The 17,507-nt window shown below is 53.2% G+C and overlaps 5 protein-coding genes across 5 annotated transcripts; 2 read left to right on the top strand and 3 right to left on the bottom strand.

The window, feature by feature from the left end:
- Nucleotides 1-395: 395 nt before the first annotated feature.
- Nucleotides 396-1,106, bottom strand: Z519_00475 (uncharacterized protein; the record flags this gene model as incomplete). Its single annotated transcript, XM_016758232.1, has 1 exon — nt 396-1,106. One exon carries the CDS (start codon nt 1,104-1,106, stop codon nt 396-398), a length of 711 nt encoding a protein of 236 aa, XP_016625481.1.
- Nucleotides 1,107-2,976: 1,870 nt separating this feature from the next.
- Nucleotides 2,977-3,456, top strand: Z519_00474 (uncharacterized protein; the record flags this gene model as incomplete). Its single annotated transcript, XM_016758231.1, has 1 exon — nt 2,977-3,456. The coding sequence occupies one exon, from the start codon at nt 2,977-2,979 to the stop codon at nt 3,454-3,456; it is 480 nt and encodes a 159-aa protein (XP_016625480.1).
- Nucleotides 3,457-3,883: 427 nt separating this feature from the next.
- Z519_00473 (uncharacterized protein) lies at nt 3,884-5,257 on the top strand (the record flags this gene model as incomplete). Its single annotated transcript, XM_016758230.1, has 4 exons — nt 3,884-3,902; nt 3,952-4,007; nt 4,075-4,218; nt 4,301-5,257. The coding sequence occupies 4 exons, from the start codon at nt 3,884-3,886 to the stop codon at nt 5,255-5,257; spliced, it is 1,176 nt and encodes a 391-aa protein (XP_016625479.1).
- A 1,894-nt stretch (nt 5,258-7,151) lies between these two features.
- On the bottom strand, nt 7,152-9,661 carry Z519_00472 (uncharacterized protein; the record flags this gene model as incomplete). The annotated part of the gene is made up of 2 exons (XM_016758229.1): nt 7,152-8,708; nt 8,765-9,661. 2 exons carry the CDS (start codon nt 9,659-9,661, stop codon nt 7,152-7,154), a joined length of 2,454 nt encoding a protein of 817 aa, XP_016625478.1.
- A 640-nt stretch (nt 9,662-10,301) lies between these two features.
- Z519_00471 (uncharacterized protein) lies at nt 10,302-11,054 on the bottom strand (the record flags this gene model as incomplete). The annotated part of the gene is made up of 1 exon (XM_016758228.1): nt 10,302-11,054. One exon carries the CDS (start codon nt 11,052-11,054, stop codon nt 10,302-10,304), a length of 753 nt encoding a protein of 250 aa, XP_016625477.1.
- Between the last annotated feature and the right edge of the window lie 6,453 nt (nt 11,055-17,507).

Raw genomic sequence — 17,507 nt, 5'->3', positions numbered from 1 at the left:
CCTCCCCTTTTTAGCGATACGATGATTTTGACTGAAGCATTGGCGTTTCCAAGTATTAGTCGCGAGGGAAGGATTGGACAAGCAGGAAAAGTCAGGCTACAACTTGCATGAGACCATGAGACATGATTGATGATATACGCAATAGATTGATTTGCCTTTGATTTGAACTTTCACGTCTTGGGTTCTCACAACGTTGGAGACGGTAGACATGAATGAATGTTGTGAAATGTACCTGTAATATCGTCAAGCTCCAAGGAAGCCCCTCTGGTGCCTCTAGCTGATTTCGGCGTGTACGGTTCCCGGCCTCGTTATTTCCCGCACTTGCCGCCTCTTGTCCACCGCTTCTCTAACCACCATCTTTCGCGGCTGGCTTGAGGCAACATGCTATGAGGTGCTCATAATGCCTTCTCCCTCTTACCCCAGACCTCTATCAGGAATGGTTGACCTGAAATTAACGACCATTCCAGAGACCCGTCCCTCGTAGGTAGCTGTGTCGGCTGCGAGACTACCAGCCGAGCAACATCGTCGCTGTCTGTCCATCTAACCTCGAACGCATCCGGACCCCGAACAGCCAACTTGGGGTTGAATCCCTCGCACAAGGGACTGCATTCCAGAGTTTTGAAAAGAGACGTGATTCCCACTCCATGCGTCGCGACCACGACGGTCCGGTCCTGCGCTCCGACTAGCTTGGCCTCGGTGCCCACGATGCGTGCAAAGGCTCGTTTAAGCCGTCTTACGAAATCGTCAAAGAGCTCGACGCCCGGCCCGCCGTCGGCGCTTCTTGGGTTGCTCATGTCAATCGTGTCGTACGAGCCGCCCTCGAACTCGCCGAGTGCCTGTCCCGTAAGATCTGGATCTGCATAGACTTGAACCCCTGTGCGATCTGCAAGAATGGGCTGGATCGTTTGAACGATTCGAATCAGGGGCGAATGGTACACAGCATCGATTGTTTGGCCGCGTAATTTGTCTGCCAGAATTTGCGCTTCTCTGTGTCCCTTCTCCGTCAGACTGGTATCTCGAAGGCCCTGAAGGATTCTATCAATGTTATCCTGTGTCTCGCCGTGACGGATAAAGAGAAGGTGTAGCTTTCCATCATTACTGTCCATGTTCGCGCAAGGTTTGTCCAAAAGACCGAATTGCTTATCGGAAAGCGACCTGCTATTCCAGGTATATTAGCGATACACCAGCTTGCCGAGGGTTGTACAAGCGTAGCGGATGATGAGCCGCGGATCAAAGAAGCAAGAGATCTCACCCTTCTTGAAGATGCGTGTCATGGCTCAATGCTTTGCCTGGCGTGCTTGTCCGATACTCCAGAGTCTGCTACCCCACAGTCGAATTTGGGGAACTTGAAGCCACGATCGGCGAAGATCACGGTCCAAGCTCTGTCCAGGTTACGCAAGGGTGAGAAGAAGCGGGGCGGCACGTCATCAATCACTGCGAGAAATGTCGTACAGTCGTGTTGCCCAAGTATAAAGAGCTCGAATGTTCTCGTCAGCACTCAAGATGGAGTTGACCTTGGCACTTCTTCGTCTAGGACACTTACGGAGCACAGCGTGAAGGTACAGTAGGGAGGATGCCGATCCCAAACATACTTCCAGAGGGCTTTGGCGAGATCGACGTTGTCGCTGCCAAAGGTGAGCCTGCTCTATTAAATCGACCCTCATCTGGCCTTGGGCTGAGCAAAGTCTATTAGGTGGTTCTGCAGCCTGCGTCGTTGTCAGTCATCTGGCGGCTGTGGTTTCAAATTTGTCCATACTGGTAATCGAGGGTGGCAGGACAAATTTGAGAATCCCCATGTACTAAACCCAGGACTTTTCCGAGAGCATCTTCGGCCGGGGAGCAAAACAGCGATCTTCTACAGGGCCAAGGTGGGCCCCCAGATCGGTGAGAAGGAGCGTATTGTCCCAGTCGGTGGGCTCTTGGGAGGCTGCTCAAGTGTCAATTTGATGCTGTACGGCGCAGCTCCATCTGCTTGCGGATGCTTAGTTGATGGTGAATGGAGATACACTCGGGCCCAACGCAGCGATTTCAATTCCTGGAACACCCCAGGCTAGAGGCTAATGAATTGATGCCCTTTCTGAAGAAGGGAGATGATGTGTGACTCTGTCGGGTCTTGTCCTGATTAATCTGCAGGTCGAAACATACCATGGCGCCGAAAACAGAAAGACGCACAGCTATCACGGTCCCATTCAAGTTCGGACGGCGCCTACATACCAATGTGCAAGATCCGGGGATAATTTTATCAAAACCTGTGCCCAAGTGGGCTACCTGGAGTACCAGGACACGGAGGGTCTGGATTCCAACAATGGTACCGAGCGATGGATGCGGCACGTTCTCCGGAAGGGAACCGTCAAGATACAGCTCATTGCTATCTCCATCCACTACTGCGAGATAGCAAGCAGCCGAACCTCTATGTGCTGTGTGAGACGAGAGTGGTTCGCGTGCTCTTCGACGACAATGAAAGAGCGACATGCGTCGAACACACTCCGAACCCTGATTATGTGCAAGGCACAGGCCGCGCAACAGGCGCCAAAGCTACCGTACGAGCGAGGAAACTTGTGGTACTCTCTTGTGTGCTATCGGTTCTCCACTTGTCTTGAAGCAGTCAGGAGTTGGTGGCAAGCAGACATTGGAGCGGGCTGGCGTTCCTCTCGTAGCAGACGTTCCCGGCACTGGACGACTACCAAGACTATAATCTAGTTTTATACCCTACCTCAAACCTGGAACCTCACGAGACGATGGATGCCATTCTATGAGATACCAAGGCTTGTGACGAAGCCATACTGAGCGGTAGTGCCATTCATCGGTGGAAAAGCTGCGACGTTTCTGCCAAAATCCGTTCAACTGATGCAGAAGCCGCAGCACTTGGCTCTGCGTTTCAGAATGTTTGAGACAGACTTCAAAGACAACCCCCACCGGCTTCTGATGCTAATTTCGCTAGCCTCGAGGTGAGCAAAGTGTTCATGAATTCCACAAATGAAACGAATTATTCAATCCTTCAGCTATGTCGAGGACCTTGCGCTGGTCCCCCGCAGAACATATGTTTCGATTGCGGCCTACACCACGTACCCCGACTCTCACGGTAAGCTACATATCACTGGTCCCAACTGGGAGGTTCCCGTCGATTTTGACCCTGGTTTCTTCACCAATCCGCATGATGTCGACCTCAAGAAGCAGGTGTGGGCATACAAGAAAAGATCGCGCAATCAAGCGACGCCGTCAGGTGTACCGTGGAGAACTCGTGATTGGTTACCCCTAGTTTTTGGCACACTCTCCGGCTCTCAACGTCTCCTGCGTGCAGGGCATAAAAGTGGCAAATCTGTCTATTGTTCATGGGAATGTTGGGGCTATTACCGAGAACACAGCACTGCTGGTAGGCGAGAAGGCAGTGAGCATCATTCTGGGAGAAACTTGGATTTGTGGGGAGAAGGTGATCCCGAGACTGAACACAACTAACGGCACAGACGGTTGTTGATATAAACTGCAACAGAAGCTAGCGCCTGGAGAAGGTATGCCGGCCCAGAAAATTAAATATCTATTGTTGATACTCAGACAAGGAACTCGTTAGGATAGGAGAATAGCTAACCTCTCAGCCTCGCCTCTCCTCGCTCCCCGTTTGACGTATGAGGGGCAAGAGGGGTTTGTACGCCAACTAGGGAGACGAGGATGGTTCTTGGCATTACGGTAGGCTGCGAGCACAGTGCCGCCGCTTCACCTCAACTGCGCATACTACATCGATTGCCTGTGCCTGTAGAAAGTGTGCGTGCGGGCTTGACAACTCATCCACGTTCCTGCTTTCACCCGCGCCTCTTTCTTCTATACCCTTTCTATCCTGCAAGCTGCGAGCCTTTGAGCTCACACAGGTCTCACACTACCTCCCAAGATGGCCGAGCCACCCATCGGTAAGACCCCTCCCCAACCCACCTTCCCATTGACCTTCTGCTGACACAGGCACCACAGTGCTCGATGGGGGTACCGGTTTCCTCAAGGTTGGCTATGCAGCTCAAGTGCGTTTGCCCACGGGCCCTGCCCATTCTTTCAGACGGAGCCGAAACTTAACCAGTCAACTCGCAGAACTTCCCCGAGTATCAATTCCCCTCCATAGTCGGCCGGCCGATTCTGCGTTCGGAAGAGCGGGCAGGAGACATCGTGGTCAAAGACATTATGTGTGGAGACGAGGCAGCAGCTGCAAGATCGATGCTGCAAATAAGTTACCCTGTGAGGAGAGACCCTCCGGAGATCGAGCAAAAGACACTTTCCACATGGTGAAGTTGGGCACTGGCTGACCAAGGAGGAACAGATGGAAAACGGCATCGTCAAAAAGTGGGACGACATGCAACATCTCTGGGACTTTACCTTCTATGAGAAGTTGAAGATAGACCCCAGAGGCCGCAAAATCCTCCTGACCGAGCCACCAATGAACCCGCTCAAGAACCGCGAGCAGATGTGCGAGGTCATGTTCGAGCGCTACGGATTTGGTGGGGTATACGTCGCCATTCAAGCGGTGTTGGCCCTCTACGCACAAGGCCTCTCTTCAGGTGTGGTTGTCGATTCCGGCGACGGTGTCACACACATCGTGCCCGTGTACGAATCCACAGTCCTCAACCATCTCACTCGACGCCTAGACGTGGCCGGCCGCGACGTAACCCGGAACCTGATTGCTCTCCTCCTGCGACGAGGTTACGCCCTCAATCGTACCGCCGACTTCGAAACCGTGCGTCAAATTAAAGAGAAACTATGCTACGTGTCGTACGACCTGACACTCGATCAACGTCTATCAGAAGAAACCACCGTCCTGGTCGAGTCCTACACATTACCAGACGGCCGCGTGATCCGCGTAGGCAGCGAGCGCTTCGAAGCCCCCGAATGTCTCTTCCAACCACATTTAGTCGACGTCGAACAACCCGGCATTGCCGAATTCCTGTTCAACACCATCCAATCTGCCGACGTGGACGTTCGGTCTTCTCTGTACAAAGCAATTGTCCTCTCTGGCGGCAGCAGCATGTATCCCGGCCTCCCCTCGCGCCTGGAGAAGGAACTCAAACAGCTCTGGCTGACCCGCGTGTTGGGCGGGAATCCGGAACGACTGAACAAATTCAAGGTGCGCATCGAAGATCCCCCCCGGAGGAGACACATGGTGTTTTTGGGCGGTGCTGTCTTGGCCAACATCATGGCAGACAAGGAGAATATGTGGATCTCCAAGCAGGAGTGGGAGGAGCAAGGGCCCCGAGTGCTGGAGAAGTTGGGTCCGAGATAGTGAGCCACTCACACGTGGATCACATGCGGGGAGCCGGCTTCGGGAATGCGAGTGCCTTTGGCTTGTCTTATGGATGAAAGCCTCGATTTGCCGAGGAGAGAGAGAAGGGATGGCGTGTGAGAGGGCTTCACTCTGGATGTTAAACAGAACGGAACTACGATACTTTTTCTTGACTAGACCTACAGTGTGGATTCCTTGTCGGCTTCCCGATCTCCCTGGTTTGCACTGACCCTCCCTTTTGCACCGCGGAAAAAAAATGCGAGATAGGTTAGTGAGCCAACGGGCGGGCGTGAGGGGGACCAGATGAAGCGAGAAAGATGATGAGACGAGTTGCTAGCGATGGGATGGGATGGGATGGGATGGGATGGGATGGGATGGGATGGGATGGGATGAGATGAGATGAGATGAGGCGAGCCTCAACCTGGCGGCAGGCAGAGCACCCTTGACCAAAACCCTGACCACGACCCTAAACCCGCCATCACGACGTCGATGGCGATGGCGATGGCGATGGCGACGGCGATGAACGATGAGCGATGAACAAGCGACCGAGTCACCTATCTATATACAAAAATCCAATTACGAGTTTTGAACCAAGGGAAAATAAACAAGACCACTTTTTTTTCTTTTTTCTTTGTCTTCCCCGTGAACTCTTTTCGGCCTCGACGAGAAATTCTAGCACCATGTAACACGTCGATTTCTTGATGTTGTTTTCTGTCGGGCAGGGTGGTGGTGGTGGTGGTGGTGATGATGACGACGATGGTGCCAACAGTGAACTATGTAACCACGGAGTACTGGCTCCCCTTTCGTCCTCCTGCCCATATTATTAATAATATCAAGTATATTTTCGTTTTGTTCTCGCAAGACTATACACCGTACATACAGCTTGTTCCTAAATATGCAAATATGCAGACAAGAACAAGCGGACAGAGATGGATTCTGGACCCCTGAACTGTACCAAGGCGAGGCGAGGCTTTTGAATATATTATACTCAAAAAAGGGGGGTCCAGAACAACATTTTGGTTAGCTCGGAAAACACGTAGCTATGGATGCCAACAAGTATTGAAGTCGACCAATATAAGATTTACAATTTTGTGCTTTGTTGCCGCGCTCGTGTTTACCTTTGCATGTGCCGATGGGTAGGTGTAATGTTTCGACGCAAGCTAGACTTCCGCGGACATCGTCAGCCTGATCGCTCCATCTTCACTCTGGATCCCTTCGAGCCCGGACAGTATATCGTGAGCCTGCTGCAGCCGGCTCCATTCGTGGGATGGCAGGATGGATGAGAGTGCTTCTGTGGCATCCAATTTTAGGACTGCGAATTCTCAACTGTGCAGTGCAATGCCCACTCTCAAGACACTTGTATTCCGAGAAGGAGCGACGGGAACGAAGTGTCCGTCTCGGAAGCTGCGGTGGAATCCGCGGAAGAGGATTGAAAGAGAGCAAGCCTGCCGGGGGAATTTCTTGTTCGAACCCACCAACACATTGCTCCACATCGGAATCAACCTGCAATGCCAGTCTTCAGATTGTGGGCTTGCAGTGAAGCAAGGGGTCCACTTCGAAGATATATCCCCCAATATTGGCATTTTGTGACGCTGTTGAGAAATTAACGCCGGTAAGATGCCAGAAGCCTGATTCGTGGTGAAGCTTGGGCGGTATTCAAACGTTCCTTTTGGTTTCGCACTGTTATCCCTGGACGTAGCGGACCGAACAGCGGCCAAGGTGGGGAATGACAGCTGCGTGCGGTGTCCATACCGGAATTTTGGAATATCTGAGAGGCCTTCGCTGCACATACCGCCGCTGTAGATATCTGCGACGATTCTAGCGTCATTGCCGAATTCGACCAGAGCTATATTGGGTCCAGCTAAACTCGTGCCCAGCTGCCGAACGTGAACCCTTAAATCGACCTTGGCGTACGAAACGTCTCTATATACTGGTTAGGAGCTGTTGGGTTCCATGCTTCACAAATGACCGACGTTCGTTGCGAAGCATATAAGCCCTCTTGTCCAACTTGATCATTGTGGGGCGATGGTTCAAAGTCGAACATGCCGCTGTCAAAGAAACCCAAAATCTCTGCGTCGGGCATGGCGAGGTCCATGTTCAATGCGTGTGCCTCAACCATAGCGCCGTAGTCGCCTTCGAAGTCCTCTTCTGACCAATCATAAGGTATAACGAAGCCCTGTGACGGTGTGGGAGCCACTTCCGGCTGCGTCGTTACAAAGGATGGCTGGTTCAGACTGGTCGAACTGAAAGCAATTTCCGCTCGACGTATCTGCTCAAACTGAGGAATGACAGGTGGATTTCCGCGAGGTATTTCAGGGGATCGCCAAACATTTGATGGAGCTTCACTTGCATCCATGGGCGTAGGTTGTACACCGGGCGCCGACACCTTGCCAACTTGATGTTTGGTAATCATTTGTCCGATCAGAAAGCAAGCAGCGTCAGCAATCGGCCAGATCTCCCGCAGGCGCAATAGCGCTCGGATACAAATATGGAATTGGTGTCCTGGAAGTGCTCCGACGGTTTGCCCCTTCGCTTTTATGTCCACAAGGAAGGAAGCAAGGGCGAGGAGCATAAAACTCACTGACAGTGGTGGAAGAAATCTGACCAGATCTCGCTCTTGCAGGGATTCTATCATTTCTGCAATCTTCTCGGCCGCTTCCTTGACCTTTGATGTTGGGCTATTCTCTGACCCGCTCAGGGGCTTGGACAATGACTGAGGTCGATTGAGTGCTTCAGACGCCATCAGGTAGAGCATTCTTAATACTGATCTGTGGACTAAAAGAGAATCGGCGGTTGAGGTATCGGATTCGATGCCGCTGCTGCTACTGCTGCTGCTCGTGACCAGCCAACAACTGGGCGGAAGATCTCTATACCACTGGTCAAGGTCATGTTGCAAGTCCAGATACTGCTTCCCGTTGACTTCGGATCTTTTGGGAGTATAAAGCATGGTGGACTCGGCTGTTGAGCCACCAAAGCCGCGCAGGTGGTAAAAGTGTTTGAGGATCTGTCCAATGAAGAGCAGCAGTTTGACTTTTGCGATACACATCTCAGCCAGCATGGTTCTAATATAGGCATCCGCCAGAAAAGCATTGCCATTGAGAGACAAAATGGCAGAATGGATAGGCTGGGTCTCGAAGTCGTCTAATTTAAGAGGGGGAAGTCTGATGTCCTCGTCCTTGATTCGCATTGGTCTCCGCATGCTGATGGAAATGATTCTGTCACGATGGACGCAAGTCCACCATATTCGTCTCCACAAAGCTCTAGTTTTGGGGTCCTTCTGGGTATGCGTGAAGGGCTGATTCAAACCGATGCTGGTTGCAAGAGAAATGCAGACACCAAGCCAGTGCCAGGGGTCTTTTTGGTCGTTCTCTGACACATACCAGTAGTTCAGCAAGAGCAGCGCTTGGATCAGGGCAATCCGATCTACATCCCAGTCGAAATCGTAAAGTAGCTGGATGGGTCAGGTGAGTAACGATGCCGTACAAGGTGCAACGTCCAACTACTCACCTTGACCTTTTGGTACAAGTCGGCTCTCGCAGCTCTTCGACTTTCATAGCCTGCTTCCTGGAGAAGCGACAACTCGACAAAAGCAGCGCCCGAAAACAGGACGGCTTGAAACACAACCAAGCTGATCTTGGACGATGCATCTTTACCGTCTAGAGCACCTAGCAAGTCTTCGAGGTCCACAATTGGCATAAAAGGGTGCACGTATAGCACAAAACATCGAATGAGCTGATCACGAAGCTCACCTAATGGTAAGCTCAAAGCTCCACGGCGATGCAGGAACTCCAAGTCGTCGTGCCGAATGTCTGGGCGAGACGGGCGAATATAGGGCGGCAAATCAATGACGAGACCCGGGCCCGGGCAATCAGAAGCAGCACCGGGTTGATTCTGCGCACCACCGAGACTGCTGTTTCGAGCAGTGACAGGCACGATCTGAAAATTGGTTGGTATCAGGGGAGGCATTGCTGAGGATTCTGAGGGTATTAGAGTGTCAGCTGACTGTGCAACCACCGTCTGAGAGATCTTACCATGATTTGTTTGACTCTGAACAGAGACTTGGAGGGCTGGACCTGCATCGTTCGAACCACTCGGGAGTTGCAGGATCGCCGGCGAAGGCTCCGAGGCCGATTTTGGCTGTGCCTGGGAGATGGTGGGAAGCGCAACGGGGCGACTCGACTGGCGCTTCTGAAGACGATACTTCCTGCTGCGCCTCGACTCGAGGATGATGCATTCAATTCCGTCCGAGGAGCAGTTGTGGCAGGGGACGCCAGATTTGACCAGGTCGCACTTCACCTTGCGGGTTCTGCAGTGGTGGCAGGCTTGCGAAGCTCTCTTCTTGACAACACGGTCGGTGGGAGTAGAGCCACTTGCAGCCGAGGCTTCTGCGGCTTCCTGACCCATGGCAAACCTCTGTCGGGACGTTTCAGACTATAAGGGAAGCTCACATTGTATGTTCGACAAGAGCAAAGGCGTTCAACTTTGGGCTTCCACCCTGATCGACCGGGGAGGTGTCAGATGAGGCAGGAGAAAGCTGAGGCGCGCAAATGGTGGGTCGTCCTTGGTTTCAGCAGGAACTCTCAGGAGAATTTCCCGCTGGAGAAGTGCGGGAGGATGTGCCTGGAGAGGAGGGGAGGAAGGGGATAGGAGGACGTGGAAAACTCTTCAGCTAGGGATTAGGAGGTCAGGCGATTTGAAGGTCGACGGGGAAAAAGGGCCATTGCTGTTTGATGTTCTGGATAGGAATTAGGTGGATGGAAGCCCTTGGTGTCTCCCCCCGCACAATTTGGCACTGGGCAGGTCGGTGGCAGGCTTCCAGGGCACCGACTGGCTCGCTGACAGGCGACAAGCAGGCGAGCAGGGCCTCCCTCCTGCTCCATCCTGCTTAGTAATCCGTTGCGTCAGAAAAGCCATCTCGCTGGCCATCACAATCCTATGTCCCTCGTCCTCGAAATCAACATGGACAAGGAAATAGGCTCGCTAATTTCTACTCGGCACTACGACGCACATGTACACTTCCCACGTCAACAATCCCAACACCGCCCTACTCCACCGGCCAGTTGCAGACCATGCACCACGTCGACACGCCCTCGTCGCCGTCGTTCCTCTCCCTGGGATACGACCAGATGACCTTGACGACCCGGAACCCAAAATACGCATAGACGTCCCGCGCCCTCGGGTTCCCTGCCACCAGCCAGAGCGGCAACTTCTCCTGCTTGGCTCGCTTGACGTATGGTTCGATGACGGCTCTGACCGCGCCCTTGTCCTTGCGCTCGGGATCCCGCGCCATCAACGAGAGCGTCCAATATGGCTGGTGGGCGCCCAGACAAGCCAGTTTCGCCTCCTGAATGTCTCGCGCAAACTGTGCAAAGACGGGCCTCTCCCGTGCCATCTCTGCAAACTGGGCCTCCGTGAACGGTGGCTGGTTGGAAGATGGAGGCTCCCAGCATGCCACGGCGGCAAAGTTGGCTGCCTCTACCACCGTCGCTCCGGCGGCGACCTTGGTTTCAATGCGTCTTTTGGCGCCGACGTAGAGGAGGTCTGGCGTCACAGTCGTCGCCCTGCCCGTCTTTTCTTGCTGGAAGACAATATTCAATGGGTCGCTGAGAGTCGCGCGCGACGTGATCTCGGCGAGCCGATGGCGATATTCTGGGGAATTCGACGCCGTGATTCGAGGCAGCAACAGCATTGACGCTGACGATGTGCCGTTGGCCTCGACGAGCGACGTGACCGACATATTGTTGACCGCGACTGCCGATGCTGCTTCCATCTGGTCGCTTGTGCTTGTGGTGACCATCTTGTCGACTTCCTGCTTCACCGTCGCGGGTCATTGCCGAGGTCGGGGGGATTGTGTGTTCTTTCTATCACGGTTCTTCTTACCTGACCACATGAGTCATCTCGAGGCTCAATGACCTTCATTTTCCACTGCCAGGGTTGGGTACACCGCCCCCGAGGTTGCATTATCAACTTATCGCAAGGTGACAATGAAGGATCCGATTCCCGGACCACAATTGGTAAGGTCTCCGATTTATAGAATGACGCACTCACCCTGGACTTGCCCTGCTCGCCTGGTCTTTGCCGATCGGAGTCCCCCGAGCTGTGCCAAGCGGCTGGACAGGCTACATCGCCTCGTAGCCTTGCATATTCAACCCGCCCTTCTCCTTCCCTCTTTGCCCCTCTTCCATTTCAGGTATGTGCAAAACAACAGGGGCTGAATAAACACCCCGACAAAGCTACTCGGTACATGCCAAGCCAGACATCTTCTACATTAGTGTAAATACTTCAAACCAGAATACCGGACCCAACAGGTGAAGCCACTCGCAGTTGCCTGGAGGAACCTCTTCCATTCAGAAGATGATGATGGTAGCAAAGCGTCTGCCACAAGCCATGGGCGCAGCACAGCTTTTGTCACAACAAGAACAGGGTGACGTCCGTCTCCCTCGTCGAAAAGAATGACGACAATTTCGATTGTGAATGTTTATGTTGTCCCCCATAAATGGTTTCAAGCCTCTGCAAATTGATGGGGCCGGCACTGGTGCGTAGGAGGCATGTAGGAGAATGCAAAGAGGATTCTGCACCGCAGCCGAGTGGATGCATTGACCACACCTTAAACGGCATCTTTCTAGTGGACTTACCGGCGCAATGCGACGCCGAGTTGAACTTCCAACTTGCTCGTCGACTCTCTGCCACTTGGATTGACAATCCGAATCTACTGGCACCAAACCCCGGCGCATTGTTAAGGCAACAGCTCGTCACCCATGCCTTGCGACAAGAGTTCGAGGCGCACGAGTCCTCGTTCCGCAAGGAGACCGGCGAGATCCTCAAAACACAAGGAGTGGAAGATCTCTCAGGGTGTGTGCAAAATATCTAGTGGCAGAGGCACAACGTCGAGGACGTGACCAGTCAATGGGAGCCTTTGTGGCCGGACAGAGAACGGCGTGAGAACGGATGGGAGACGCAATGGTACTCGTGCTCTGCGGGCCAGTCACCAACCACTGACGTGGGGATAGCCCGGCTGAAGGGTCATTCCCTGATGGCAATAGTAGATCCCTTGCCATGGCCAACTCGAGCTCCCAAGATCAGCAGATATTCCAAGACTGAACTGATCACTCCGCGGTCCTGCCCGGATCGCAAGGCTTCGAGGCAATCATGAATGTCACTGCTAGTAATCTCCCTGCCTTTGCCGCTGCTGGAGACTTACTGAATAAGGATCCATCAGAGTCGAGGTCAAGTTCGATCAGCATTTGACAACTCATCTGTTGCAAAAGAAAACCCCAAGTGCCGGGTCTGCAGTTTTGGGCATCTGATCGCCTTGATTCGTCAAATTCAAGGACCGCATAATCTCACTTCACGCAGAGCCAGTCGCTTCGAAGAGGGGGGACAAGCCAACCGGAAATCCCCATGATTGTTGCGCAACAGCGCCCGGGGCACGTTCTTCCCTTTATCTGGCCCTCTGTGGTGTTGCGGATAATGTGACACGAATTGGGGTATAGAGACAGTGGCTTCGTATCTGGTGAGATAGACTGCTGAAATCCAGTGCTGCGAGGGCACACCCTTGGACACTGCTCTGGCCTCGAAACCAGCGCAACCAAGGTTTTGTAATGGGGATACTTCTAGCAGATCCCAGATGGCCCACCGGCCGCATGCTTTAGTGATCGATACAGAGACGCCCAACGGTGCAGCATCCATGTCATAGTTGGACCCCTGACAGTATCGTCGGTATCCGTTCTCTTGCAACGTCCACCTTGACTCGAATACCTGCTAGCCTTGGGAACAGCATTTTAGTCGCCCGTGCGCAGACGAGCATACTTTGGAAGATCACGGTTGGAACCAAAGCCAACCGAAAGTGGAAGTGGGCGGATGGCGATCGATTCAGAAGGTTCGTCCTGTCTTAGATCCATCTTTCCGGGAATGTCCTCCACATACTGTAAGTCGAAATATGCCCCTACTCAACTCGCTCTCATGCAGGTATCAAAACTCGATATCAGAGCCCAAGAAAATCTGCCAAAAGATAGCATTGGCGTCTGGTGACGCGTAGACGCGTGAACGGTCTCGATCCATGGGCTTAATGACCGAACTGTCGATGACGTTTTAGCGCCTCTGAATCCACCGCATGTTGTCAGCGTGAAACAGTCTGGCTGATCACATGGACTCGTAGCAAGAGAAGTGGATATCTGACAATGACAATTCGAGGGCAATGCTCCGTCAGCGTCTCCGGGATTTGAGAAATGGAACCCCAATTTAGACCTCAGCAAGCCTGTTCAGTAGTCTAATCAACGATTAGCGATGTTATGAAGTCCGGTCTACTTCCAGCGCCAACGTAAAGAAGTATAGCGGCTAGCCGAACGCTGCCGCACTGATATTTCTGGCAATCTTTCCGGTACAGAAGATGAAACCGAACGAGGGCTTTGGGAGGAGATGTTCTCAATGCTTTGATGTACTTGTACGAGTAAGTCGGGAACTGGCAAAGGCCGCGGCCCAGCGAAACTTTCCAGCATGTCCTGTGAACTGACCCAATGGCTTTGCTCAATCCACATTTTAGGAATAGGGTCCGTGCTATGCGATTCGTTGGGCGCGACAAAAGCGATTGGCCTCTCATACTTAGCTAACTTCGTTAAGATGGGGTTGTTTGCAGGGCCCAGAAAAAGGCCCCCGAGCTCGACGGAGACACTGAGACGAGTTTATTGTACTGCTGGAGTTTCAGGCTTTCCTGTCCGACGCGTGTCCACCTAAAAGACCAGAAATAGGTGGACTAGCCGTGAAGAGTACCTCTTACCACGCATGTCGGTTCGAGAGGAATATCGTCGCCTGCGTCGCAACTGATTGTACCTCCTGTACCTTTGTAGGTACGCCATCTTTGAGACATTGGGATGTCGCTTCACACGCATCTCCATATCTCATCTCGGTTATGGCGCCACAGCACAGTGAACGACAAGTTGAATCGAGCATGCAAGTCGAAGAGAGCGATCTTCGATCACGCCTAACCGAAATCGTGTTGATGCGGGTATCAGGGGAAGGATAAGGTTGAAGCGGTCATGGAGGCGAGCATCCGGGCGGAAGAGGACCATCCTCTCTCTTGTTAGGTTCACGGAAAGTGGGACTTGACAAAGTTGAACACTGCTCGTTAGACTTGTCACATCCATCCGATCCGGTTAACGGCTAGGAGTTCTCAATCAGCAACGTATGTACTTACCTACCCGGTTAGCTCTGGACAAGATATGGAAAGCCCCGGTTTCGGGGAACCTTGCGTCGTCTCCATAATATTCCCTGGAGTGGAGTCGTAGTGGCCTGACTCTTTTCCGGGCCATGATCCAAGCTTTTAGCAGACTGAACCCAGATACCGATACGAAGGTGATTGAATTTGAAGCTTTTCGCCTGCACTTGTAGGTTTCACATTTTCCTGGTGCCCAGACGAGTGAATTTGGATCCATCTTGAGAGGTATGTGTTCTTGTGGAAACCATGTGATGCAACGCGGAGCTTTGAAGGGCCCGCCTTTAATGCCAAGCGCTACGATCATGGGCCTGGTGACTCGCGATCACTGGGAGACTCCTACATCAAGTAATAGGCCGCTGGCCAAACTGCGAGAGACCAGGTCCAGGGGGTGGGCGGGTGCGTTGTCGAGGGCGAAAATCAGGTAGACGCGACAGTGGCCGCTTAAAAGGGTTATCAACCGTTGTGACTTGGCCCCCTTGGTTTTGGGGCGGCAGGCGTTGGCCGTTTGAGCCAGAAGGAGTTTGGCGTTGGCGCCGTCCGGAAGGATCCATCGCCTGGTCCAGGCCACGCCACAAAGCCCGAAGCTTTGGATGATGGATGTGTGACCTCTTGTCCGTGTTACCGGGTAGTGGGTGCTCCAGAAGGCTTGGTGAGGGATACAAGGGCGGCAACAGAACCGCTTCAGAGCACGCGTTTCTCGTGTTTTGCCGTCCATTGGCCGGAATCGTGCTGGTCCTGCACAAAAGGATCGTTATGAGAACAGGAGGTGGTTGCCTTTTGACGAAAGAGAAGGGTTGTTGCTTGGGTGATGGCAGAGATGGATGAGGCCGGCACTTTTGGAAGGTGGAAGTTGAAGCCCCTGGCGCAGGCGCTGGCAGCCTGGCACGTAGCTGCGCTCTCTGACGTAATATGGGACGGTGGGGAGACGAGGGAGGTTGGGGACTTACCTACCGAGGACAGGGACTTGGGAACCGCATTCATCCATCAACGCCTGTCCACTTTCCACTCTGGAATCCCGGCTCCCATAGAGTCTCTGGAAGTACTTGTTAGTCGACCACTTACGAGGTCCTCCGTGTATGTTCACATCCAATGATGTAAATCGACGAGAACAGAAAACGGCAGGAGAGGGCGGCCCTCTGCTCCGTGGCACAACACGGAGTAAATGATTCGAGCTTTAGCAACCAGCCCTGCTCTCCACCCTTGGAGACATTCGGCCTCTACTCGGAAGCTCGGAGTTGATGTTGGGCGCCGTGATCTGCTCCGCGACAATCTCTGATATCTCGTCCTTCTCATGGTATCCCTGGAATGCACGGATCTGGGATCTTGCCGGGGCCAGAAGCAGATGCGGATGGTAGCGGATTACTCCGGGAGATCTCGCCTTCCCTCCTGCAGTCACCGTCGCAGCAGATCAGAACGGAGGTGTACCTATGTATATTGAACTTGTACCAAGTACCTGGTAGGGAGAGCTCCAATACCCCCCTGCTCATTGGTGTCATTAGTTGTCAGTCCCCAGCGCACAACACCCATCAGCAGCCCTTCTCCAAGTGCGGCGTCTGGTCTTGTTGCACATCAGTTTGGCTCCTAGAAATGGAAGACTCCATGGCGAAGTGGCAGCATGAATCGCCCATCTGTTGTGCTTCCCTCGGCCGCGTGTCTGTCTCTTTCTGAAACAGTGCTTTCGCTGCTATCCCTCGCGAAAACAATCAGCACGTGCGTGCAGTAGACGGAAACGCATCCCAGCCACAGTGTTAGGTGCCCGATGACCGTGGCTCATGTCATGGCAGTTGGAAAGTCCCGAGGCGTTCCGTTTGGGATCCCCCACGTGAAGCTTCTCTGGTGCATACTTGTAGGTACTCGCACAATTTTGCGTGATGTCCCTCGGAGCCAACCAACTGAAACGCTGGTCGATGCCATGGATCATGCACAGACCAAAGTCAAATGGAAGATGGCTTGCAGATCAGAAACAGGGTAAGCGGGGCAAGCAAGCGCCGATCCTGGTTTGGCGATGTAGGGGTGCAAAGTCGATTACCCTGTCGACTGGGCCACTAGACTCCCTTGCCTCCCCTTACCCTGGGTCGCGGTAGACGTGGACCATGCGACTATCCCAAAAAGCATGTGCCGATCATGACCAGCAAATCCTGTCGCAACTCTGAAAACCTGGATGCTAGCTAGCAGCGTGACTCCGTTTGGGCTCAAACCCAAAACACGCCCCCTTCCAGGCAGTGGGCAACCGCTGTTGGATGGGCTAGGCGGAATCGCCCAAAACGGTGGCTCGCAGCTCGAAAACCGTCCGGGCTGCATATTCGAGTATCTTAGTTCGCGTCCCTTGTGTCTATCGCCGGCCAACTTGGAAGCTAGTTCAGAGACCAGGCAAGATTCCTCCGGAGCCTGCGTCCCGGATGGCTTGCTGGCTTTTGCTGGCTTCCTGAACTTTTTGACTGGATCGTACCATCTATTGGCTTTACGACCCCATCAAGTGGTGTGACTCTGGCAAGACAGTGCTGACTCGAGTCCTCTTGCTTAACTTTTGCCCCCTTCTGATGCGAGAAAACGAGTCCTTGGCTCGAAACGAACGACGTCTCTCTGGCCGCTCTCCAACCCAGTCTTGGGGGCAAGTGGGTTCTGTACAGCAAAAATGTCTGGCTGTGTTAGTGCTAGATCTCGATCCAGTGATCTAGCAGTTGTCTGGTGGCGTCTGACTCTTGGTCGCTAGGAAAATGCCGGCAGGCAAAAGTCCTCGTACATACCAAGTACAGACTGAGTACCGAACACGTGAGCGGCCAAAGGCACCAGAGGTCTCGGTCTCTCTGGCTGCCTCAACCAGGTCAGCGAATACATCCACGCTACGCCCAGGTGTCTCGCAGGCTGCTAGGCTTCTTTGTCCGCCTGATCGGGGAATCGATGTGTGCTAAAAGGACCTAGGGGCATGCTCGAGGTGTGTAGCTTCAAAGCCTGTCATGACAGAAAGCCAAACACCAGGAAACGAAATAGAACACAGTCAAGTTGAGCCCTGCGGCTGCTGGTATTGATTGACAA

Source organism: Cladophialophora bantiana (genome assembly GCF_000835475.1).
Source record: "Cladophialophora bantiana CBS 173.52 unplaced genomic scaffold supercont1.1, whole genome shotgun sequence".
NCBI lineage: Eukaryota > Fungi > Ascomycota > Eurotiomycetes > Chaetothyriales > Herpotrichiellaceae > Cladophialophora > Cladophialophora bantiana.
The sequence above is the reverse complement of the archived record's forward strand: the minus strand, read 5'-3'. Positions and strand labels throughout refer to the sequence as shown.